A 10,669-nucleotide genomic window follows, 5' to 3' on the forward strand; every position below is an offset into this window, starting at 1 on the left:
TGCCAGAGAATTAAAAAAAAAATTGTGGGGTGGTGGCTACCAACCAGTATGGGGATGGTTATGCCCCCACCCCAACTGAATGGGGTAACAGTCTTTCCGCTCTCCCTCGCATACTAAAACATCTTATCCCATGGCAAGCAAGAGGACATTTGATTATTTTGGGTTTTGGTTTAACATTTGGGCCATGAGAGCTTGTCTAACTCTCAAAATCGCCCCACTTGGAATGGTGAGGGCTGAACTTTTTGGACTTTGGGATGCTGCCATCTAGAAAAATCTACGAGACCTAGACAAATCTGAAAACTAAACATCTGTGTGGGTCCTGGGTGGTGTGCTTCAAATGCACCTGCATCATTTTCATACCCACAATACCTTGCAAACCTCCAACTTTTCTTTAAATCACACATTTTTCCCACATTTTTGTGATGGAACCTTCCGGAATCTGCAGAAATCCACAAAACTCCTACCTCCCAGCATTGTCGCATCTCTACCGATAAAAATGCTGCCCCACTTGTCAGCCTAAAAACTTTTTTTTTTTTCAAAACTGCCTCTTTGTGCCCACTTTGGTTCCCCCTCATTTTCAACAAGTTTTTGGCTCTTCCATGTCTCGGGCACGTGGCCCACCTACACAAGTGAGGTATCATTTTTACCGGGAGACTGAGGGGAACGTTAGGTGGTAGGAAATTTGTGCCGGTGTGGTGATCCCACACATAAATGGGGGTAAAATATTATATTTTTTTTAGCTAAATTTGAGGTTTGCTGAGGATTCTGGATAAGAAAACACTGGGGGATCCACGCAAGTCACACCTCCCTGGACTCCCTTGGTGTCTAGTTTTCAGAAATGTTTGGGTTTGGTAGGTTTCCCTAGATGGCAGCTGAGCTCAGGACAAAAAAGGCAGGTTCCTCCCACCCCCGCAAAAACTAGTTTTCAGAAATATCCAGGTTTGCTAGGTTTCCCTAGGTGCCGGCTGAGCTAGAGGCCAAAATCCACAGCTAGGCACTTTGCAAAAAAAAAAAAAAAAGGTCAATTTTCGTTGGGAAAATGTGATGTGTCCACGTTGTGTTTTGGGGCATTTCCTGTTGGGGGCACTAGGCCTACCCACATATTTGAGGCACTATTTTTATCGGGAGACTTGGGGGAATGCTAGGTGGAAAGAAATTTGTGGCTCTTCTAAGATTTCAGAACTTACTGTCACCGAAATGTGAGGAAAAAGTGTTATTTATTTTGCCAAATTTTGAAGTTTGCAAAGGATTCTTGGTAACAGAAACTGGTGAAAATGCACAGCTAGGCACTTTACCCAAAACACGTCAGATTTCAATGTAAAAAAATTGACGTGTCTGTGTTGCATTTCCTATCGCGGGCATTAGGCCTACCCACGCAAGTGAGGTACCATTTTTATCAGGAGACGTGGGGGAACACAGAATAGCAGAACAAGTGTTATTACCCCTTGTCGTTCTCTACATTTTTTCCTTTCAAATGTAAGACTCTGTGTAAAAAAAAAGACGTCTATTCGAGAAATTCCCTGTAACTCACATGCTCTTATGGGCACCCTGGAATTCAGAGATGTGCAAATAACCACTGCTTCTCAACACCTTATCTTGTGCCCATTTTGAAAATACATAGGTTTCCTTTGCTACCTATTTTTCACTCTTTATATTTCACCAAATTAATTGCTGTATACCCAGTATACGATGAAAACCCATTGCAAGGTGCATCTTCTTTATTGGCTCTGGGTACCTAGGGTTCTTGGTGAACCTACAAGCCATGTATATCCCCGCAACCAGAAGAGTCCAGCAGACATACTAGTATATCACTTTTGAAAATCTATCATCGCATGAAAAAGTTACAGAGTAAAACATGTAGAAAAATGGCTTTTTTCACCTCAATTTCAATATTTGCTCATTTCAGCTGTTATTTTCTGTAGGAAACCCTTGTAAGATGTACACAAATTACCTCTTGCTGAATTCCGAATTTTGTCTACTTTTCAGAAATGATTAGCTTTCCAGGATCCAGCATAGGTTTCACACCCATTTTTGTCACTAACTGGAAGGAGGCTGAAAGCACAAATCAAATCGTAAAAATGGGGGATGTCCCAATAAAATGCCAAAATTGTGTGGAAAAATTGGGTTTCCTGATTCAAGTCTGCCTGTTCCTGAAAGTTGGGAAGCTGGTGATTTTAGCACCACAAACCCTTTGTTGATGCTATTATCATTGAAAAAAACACAAGCCTTCTGCAGCCCTTTTTCCCATTTTCTTTTTTTTTGCTGTATTTTTTCTAATTTCTTAGTCTCCTCTAGGGGAACCCACAAACTCTGGGTACCTCTAGAATCCCTAGGATGTTGGAAAAAAAGGACTCAAATTTGGCGTTGGTAGCTTATGTGGCCTAAAAGTTATGAGGGCCTAAGCTTGAACTGCTCCAAATAGCCAAAAATCAAAAGGCCTGGCACCTGAGGGGGGAAAAGGCCTGTCAGCGAAGGGGTTAAGAAACAGATGCTGAAGTCTATTAGTGCCATCCCAATAATAGTTTACATATGGGAAGTAGGGATCAAGCTATTGAGAAACCCAGCCACAGTAGCAACGGTTGTACCACTTATAGGTAAGAAGTACAAAGCCCCAGAGAATTCCTCTGCTTGCCTAAAAGGACATTCAAAGGCTGATTTGGTGCTCTCCCAAGTGGCACACTGTTGTTAAATAAATCCTTCTACTACCATCTCACCTCTGCTGGACAAAGAAGGCTGGATCTTAAATAACATTAGAAAGCGATTCTCAACCATGTCTGCCATAACAGTTTGTGCTGCCAATTCCTTCACCATCTTAGGCCGTTATGATAGGCAGATGAGGTCAGACATCAGCATTCTGATAGAGCTAGTGCCTGAAGACAGGAAGTCAGAAGCAAGGTATATCTTGCAAGAGGGAGAGCACAGTCTTCTGAAATAATTGACTGCGCAATGGATATAGCTTCCTCTGGCTTCCGTCAGTTGGCCGGAGCAGCAGTTTTATAATGGCATAGCTGGGTGGAATCAGTATCCTTCGGGCCAGAAGTACAGTCCAAGATTCTAGATATAGCATACGATAGGAAGTTACTGTAAAGCACATAGACAATGTTTTACTAGCCGTCAAAACTGACACAGACACTGCATAATCCTTAGGCACCCTGCAATTTAGAAGATTACCCTTTTGAGGAGAACGTAGTAGAGGTTTTTCTACCTACAGAGGAGGATACCAATGCTGCCATCAATACCAGCCCTTTCAACCTCAGTATAGGTCTACCTACCAACAGCAACCATACTGTTAGCCACCATCAGCTGCCTACACAAAACGAAGTGCTCAATGAAAGCAGCCCACCCAGTACTGGTACATCAACCGAAAGCAGTGACCTCGATCTGGTGCCAGCTACCCCATTTCTCCCTGTCCCATGGGTGTGAACATTTCAAACCACCTCCACCAGTGTTGGAAAATAACTACAGACAAATGGGTATTAGATCTTGTCAGCTATAGTCATACCCTGGAGTTAATCACCGCCAAACATCCTACCAAGGGAAGCTCACCCCAGGCATCTTCACCTATTGAGGAAAGAAGCCCTCATTATGCTTGCCAAGGGAGCAATTGAACAAGTTCCTTTTTCCCAGGAGGGCACTGGTTTTTACTCCTTTTTTTCCTCATCAAGAAAAAGCAGGGGAATGGAGACCCATCCTACACCTTGGGAAGCTCAACAAATTTCTATGGAAACAATCCTTCTGCATGGTCACTCTATCCGACATCCTGCATCTCCTGAACTTTGAGGATTATATGACAACTCTCAACTTGCCAGATGCATATTTTCACATCCCAAGCATCACAAGTACCTTTGCTTTACCATAGCAGGCACCCATTACCAGTTGAGAGTCGTCCTATTCACTTCAAATCAGCTTTCTGCATTTTCACCAAATGCCTGGCCTCAGTTGTAGCCGCTCTTAAAAAAGGAGGTCACTAGGTATTCCCCTACCTGGACAACTGGCTGCAAAATGCCAGACAACTTAGCAGGCTTCCAAAGCAACAGAGGCTTGTGTTTCATTGTTTCACAAACTGGGTGTCACAGTGAACAATCAGAAATCATCCACTGTTCCAAAAGAAACTATAACGTTTTTTGGGTTCCACCTCAGATACCATACAGGACAAAGCGTTTCTTTCCCAAGAAAGACACAGAAACTAAGGGTTTGATTTAGATATTGGTGGAGGGGTTACTTTGTCACAATAGTGACAGACATCCCGTCCTATGAAATCTAAATCCCATTTGATATAATGGGATTTAGATTTCTTGACGGAGTAACCCCTCCTGCATTATCTAAATCAGCCCCTAAGTCAGCTAGCTCTCAAGGTCTCCAGAAGAAAGTGCATCTCAGTGTGTCTTTACAGATTATTGCTTGGAATAATGTCATTCACAATCAATTTAATACTTCTAGCATGCCTGAAAAATGAAACCTTTGCAGGTGGAGCCACAACAACAGTGGATTCAGAAAGAAGGGTCTTTGAAAGAGCTCATCAATATCACACCAAAGATGGTCTATGCACTAATTTGGTGGTGCCAGACCTCTCATTTCTCGAAGGCCTCACGTTTTTGCCTCTAATAACTGACTGTCATAACAACGAACGCGTCTCTGACAGGCTGAGGTGTACTTCAACAGGACCTGCAAATTCAAAGGAGGTGGTCTACCATCCAAACGTTCAATGCATTTAAACTGTGTGGAACTCAAGGCTATCTATCTCACCCTTCAAGCTTTTTAACCTTGCAGAGTAGGTTCTTCAGTGCTGGTGCATACAGACAATACGACCAGCATGCACTACGTCAACAAATCTAGGAGGTACAAGGTCGCTGGCGTTCACTCGGGAAGCGCAGGAGCTATGGCACTGGCTAGCAACACACAGCATCACTTTGAAAGCTGAGCATGTATCAGGACCAAGCAACATCTTGGTGGAGTAGCTCAGCAAATCCCTGCACAGCTTCCATGAATGGAAACTAAACCAGACGGAACTCCTCAGACTATTTTAGCTCTGGGGCTAACCAGCATTGGATCTCTTTGCAATGGAAGAGAACAACAAATGCTGATTCTTCTCCGGTTGGCACCCACTCCCAAGGTCGTCAGGGAATGCCTTTTTGATAAGATGGTCCTGGATCTATGCATACGCTTTCCCCATCCCCAGGATACCGAAAGTTCTCAACAAGATGAAAGTTGAGAGGTGTCATTTGATCCTGACCGCTTCCAGGTGGCCAGGCAAAACTGGTTCACGGAGATTCTCCTCCTGTCAGAATCTCTTCCCATTTGCCTTCAGACCATCCAAACAGTGCTAACGATAAACCAGAGCCAGGTTCTACATCCTGACCCAGGCTTGCTCCAAATATGTTTGACTCCTGAATTCCTGGATGTGACTATTGCTCAAGAATGCAGGGATATGCTCACAAGAGTGGATTCCACTAACAAGACGTACAGATTGAAATGGAAGAGATTCTGCCTGTGGTGTCAACAATCCAATTTGCATCTGTTGGAGGCATCACCGGAGCAGATCTTGCCTTATTTTCCCTCTCTGGCTCATTCAGATTTGGTTCATGCGTCTATGAAGGTACATTGTGCTGCAATATCTAGATATAGGTGCTAAACACAATCTCTCTTGTGTTTCACAAGGATAATCAAAGAATTCATGAAGGGATTGTTCAGGGTTTACCGTCCAGTACAAGCGCCTCCATTGGAATGTCACTTAAATGTGGTTCTCTCTCAACTTATCAAACCTCTGTTCAAACCCATTCACAAAGCAGATCTGAGATTTCTCATGTAGAAAGTAGCTATACTGTGGCGCTCACATCCGCTAGAAGAGTGAGCGAGATGATTGCTTCTGGACAGACTAGACAAGGCACTCCAGTTACGAAGACAACCATCACAAAGTGAGTTTCTACAACAATATAGTTCTACCACTCCAAAGCGGGCAAACAGCTCTCCACGAAAGCAAAGGCATTACTCTACAAGGGCAGTTTCCATGCCAGCTTCCCTGTTTGCAGATGTTTCTCTGGAAAAGATTTGTTGTGCTGCAACATGGAAAGCGTCCACACCTTTATGCAGCACTATTGCCTGGATTCAGCACAGCGCAGTGATGCAGCAGTTGGACAGGCAGTGTTATGACACCTCTTTCAGTAAGGTAATCCTCTGTTACTTTGAATGCTACTTATACTTGATAAATATTGTATGCTATATTTATGCATTTAGATATGTGTATTATTTTTACAACCCACTATCCACAAGGGTAATAATGTCACAGAATGTATAATTTCAATAACTGCCTGCTATTCTGATTCAAGCATGTGAATCTATGAAAGATCCAATACTGGAGAAGAACATGAGTTACTGTAACTGCAGTTCTTCATTATTGATATCGTTCATAGATTCATATGTGAACCACCCTCCTCCCAATAGAGGCTCCCCTTATGTCTTCTTTTATATATCTCACTTGTGCTTGAAAATCTGAGATACTGGAGCTTCTGTGGTGAGGGCTCCGAAGGGTGCTGTCACCTGATTGGCTAGACTTCAGGTCCTTTCTAATGATGTAAATGAGCTGTGAAAGTGAATGCACTTTAACATTCTTATGTGTACAATTTCTCCACACTGCTATTTAATGATACCTTGGGACTCCCACTTCGATGATGGGAAATGATGCAAGAATATGAATCTATGAAAGTTACCAATACTGGAGAACTGCAGTTACAGGTAAGTAACTCATTTTCTTTCTGTAATTTTATTCATCAGTAGTTTTTGCTGTACTGGAGTAGTAATGGTTATATGCGAGTTTAAGGGGTATATCTCATTTGTTAAACCACCCCTTAATACTATACCCACCTCCTCCGGTGTCTGTTTAGAACTTGGCATGCCAAAATGTAGCCTCTTTTCCTATTAGATTGGAAGGTCTTTTTGTAGATGCACCAAAGTTAAAAGCAAAGCAGATATTGCCCTTTCAGTGAAAACTCAGCCCTAACTGTAGCTACAGAGAATGGCTCAGGTTGTTTGCATCAGCCAGATGCGAGAGTACAAGATCTAAAACAGCAGATCTGAAGTAGCTTTCTGAAAGGACTGCTTTCATGTTGCTTTGTAATGAGAGCTGGCACAGTGCAGTGTAACTGGCACGATATTGAGCAAAATAACATTACATTGATAGGGGTTAGTAGAACATCAATTTAAAAAAAGTTAATTTGCTTTTTGAAGCATTGTGTGAGCATGCTTACACACACATTCATACAATAAAATAATGGTTGAACATCTTTTTTGCTTAATGTGTGTTTGCATTTCTTTAGGCTCCTTTTCCTATTTTTTTTTTTTTTTTAAGGTTCTCTTCATGTTGCTGAAGCCTTTTAAGGCTGAGTTTGACCTTGTATCCTACCCATTTCTCTTTCTTTTTCCCGGTTGGACCCTTTTTTTTTATCTGTGAGGTCCTAATTTTGAGTGCCCCAATAATCCTGATGGTTCTGGTAAAAAGGTGTTAACTGCCCTAGAGAGGTTGCAGAATCCATGGGAAGACACTGGCTCCTAACGTTTTCACCATAACACGTCAACTGCTGAAAGCATGAAAAATATATTCTTGAAAATCAGGGTAAAAATGGTGCCAAACATGTAAATAGTTACGGAAACACCAATGGCCTCGTTATTTCCACCTTACCTTGTAATGTGAGGTAATTCCCCCTCTCCCAGGAATTACTGATACCTGCATCATTTGTAGTTCCCATATACCATGCTCAATACTAGCATACTTGTAATGTGCTACTCCGTGTTGCTCAGTCAAACTTGGATCTTCCAATGTCCCTTTTACACTGACTTTTTTCCAGGTAGAACCCAGGTCTAACTTTTCTGTTTTGCACATACCTGTGGTAGGCTTTCATGTACCCAGTTCCATGTCTTTCCTCATTGCTCTCTCTTAATCTCTCTTCAGCCCCTTCTTTCTGTTTTTTAATACCCAGGACACACCCTGACTCTGCCCTTTTCTCCTTTTACTATTGAATCTAGCAGAAGTTTTGATTTCATCTTTCTCTTCTCCCTCAGGCAGTGTTCCAGATGCAGTCCGTGAAGTGTCTTAAGTGTCAGGAACAGAACCGTGTGGTGCTACCCTGCCAGCATGCCGTGCTATGTGACCAGTGTGCCGAGGACAGTGACTGCCCTATCTGCAGCCCCAACCGGCCACATGCTGCCCAGTCATGACCCCTGGGAACATCCAGAACACCACATAAAGGACAGCTCTTAATGCAATTTATATTTGTACATATATACAGAGGACCCTTTGTGGGCATGCACTTTTTTTTAAATAGCTCCATTCTTCATTGCCTGAGAAGGCCCCTTTTAACATACTTACTCTGCAACATTAGGAAACTATAATTGAAGTAGTGACTGGCCTTCAGACCAATGAAATCATGATTGCTTGTATCACAAGCTATGGAGTGGTTACTCCCATTAAAAGAACCATTTGATATGTTTTCCAGAATAACGGATGGAATAAGTACATAATCCTGGGAGATGTTCCTTATGGTGTAAAATAATTTCTTGCTTTCTTCGTAAAGGTAATGATACGTTGACTTTGGGTGGTTCTTCTGGGCAGTACCATTAAGTGCCCATTCACAGAAGGCCTGAAAAAAGTGACCTCACCACTGCAAGGAACTAGAGCTGTGCATAATGACAAGCCATGAGGTATTTGAATTTACGTGAAGCAGTTCTGAACCATGGTCAAAGCAATCTCGATGGTAGAACATTGGTGATTCTCTTCCCATCTGGCTACTGTGTATATTGCTTCATTTGGAAAATAGAAATGTGACAGTTTTGAAAGTGCCAAGCCAAGATCTCAATCAAATGTGGTGAGGTCTGTAATGTTTGGGGTATCTGTTATTGTACCAGTCCAATCCATGATAATTATGAACACTATTGTGAACAGTTTTAGATGGACCTCCTGTAAGGATTTGTATTCATTGTAGCCGTGTCAGTGTTTCAACTTGCACACATTTTATTGCAGAAGAGACTACATGCACATACATTTGAATCGCATTGTGCAAACAATTCCTAAGAAACAAGACAGCACAAAACCTGCAATTAGCAGAGCTGAGAACATTTATTTTCTGAAATATTTTAAAAGTATTGCTACCATAAGCTTACAATTACATTACACTTTCTCCCTTTCAGTCCTGGGATTACAGGACTGTGCTTTGGTTTAGACCCGATCCTTCTAGTAGGTCCAAATGTAATAGATATGTGGTGGTAAAGCCTGGTACTCTATGTAGTCCCATGGGGTCTTGCACCTCTCACGCTCATCTTGAGGGACTCACTTGCTTTAGCAGCAGCCTCTAAATTTTTTTTAAAAAAATCACATTAAAAGCTCACTTCTCCCATATACGTAATCGGTGTCTCTCCCCCATGAAACCTTCAATGACTTTAGTGTTATTACCTTCCCAAACGTGCATCAACCCCAGGCATGGTGGCAGTGTATGTGAGGCATTGCCCATGTTTAGAGATAATGAAACAATGCCCATTGCTGCCTGTGCTAAATTATGTGAACACTTAGCTTTTTCACTCATCTTAAATTTAAGAGTAATCAGAGCAAATCATCCCTGTGCATCGTTCTTGTTAAATGAGAACACTGGGAAAGATTAAAGTAGTTTTAAAATCATGTGTATAGAAATAATAAATCATTTTTTTATTGTAAGGGGAGATCTGGCTGCAGACTTTGTACAAACTACAGTCCTTGGATTCTCCAAGGACAATCCTCCCCTTGCTACCTATTTATTCTGTGTTCTAGTCTGTTTCTACTCCTGGTTTCTGCCACAGAGTCATAGAGTTCATTGACAGCTAATTTAAGTATTTTCAACTGAATTTGCATTTGTATGAATGATGTGGTATGCAGGAGAGTAGCTAATACTGAGAAGCTAAAATCATTGAGCATGATCTGCACCGCGTGGTTGGAAACCAGAGACAGCTAAATGGAGAGAGAGAAGATATCATCTGTAGATGTCAGGAAATTGGAGACTGGAAAGAATTCAGCATTGCTTTGCCCAAGATGCCTTTTTGAGACTAAAACCTTCTCCATAATATCCCTTTATGTGTTTTGTTTTACGAAACATTTCCAAATACTCTCCTTTTTCCCCTCGTGGAAACATACTAACATTCATAAACACTAAATATCTCCACTTTTGTATAGGATCCCGAAAAGTCCTAAAAGAGTAACCACTCAGTCCAGGCCTGTGTTGTGCAGTGAAATTACAAAAGTACAACCAATAGTTACACAGCCCAATTGCAATCCATTACCTGTGCCCTGGCGCTGGTGCCCTGAAGGGGGAACTGTGAACCTAAGCTTCCACGGTAAGCTAGTGAATAACAATCAATGGATTGGTTTTACTAGAAAAAATAAATTGTTATTATTATTCGATTATTCATTGTTCGTAATCATAGGAAGGCAAACTCATTAAGCTCTGTTACCATGTACATTTGAAACTAAAGAGGTGTTCCTAAAATACACCACGGCCCAGGGAAAGTGAGGTAAGTGAATAAGAAGTGCGCTAGTGCTATACAAAATATACATAGTGACTGTGGAGGATGCACAGTTTAATCTAAACTCTAACTTAGAGTTACAGCCTTCCAAGTTACATAAACACAGAACACTATTATTGTGTCAACG

The 10,669-nt window shown here is 41.8% G+C and overlaps 1 protein-coding gene across 4 annotated transcripts in view; it reads left to right on the top strand.

The window, feature by feature from the left end:
• UNK (unk zinc finger) overlaps positions 1 to 9,700 on the top strand; it is an 890,253-nt gene extending 880,553 nt beyond the window's left edge. For all 4 annotated transcript variants that reach the window (XM_069200175.1, XM_069200176.1, XM_069200178.1 and 1 more), the window contains exon 16: positions 8,056 to 9,700. In XM_069200175.1, coding sequence (XP_069056276.1) covers positions 8,056 to 8,211 — 156 coding nt within the window. In that variant the 3' untranslated portion in view covers positions 8,212 to 9,700. The remainder of the gene's footprint in view (positions 1 to 8,055) is intronic.
• Positions 9,701 to 10,669: the final 969 nt, after the last annotated feature.

The sequence above is a fragment of the Pleurodeles waltl genome, chromosome 7, assembly GCF_031143425.1.
Source record: "Pleurodeles waltl isolate 20211129_DDA chromosome 7, aPleWal1.hap1.20221129, whole genome shotgun sequence".
Classification (NCBI taxonomy): domain Eukaryota; kingdom Metazoa; phylum Chordata; class Amphibia; order Caudata; family Salamandridae; genus Pleurodeles; species Pleurodeles waltl.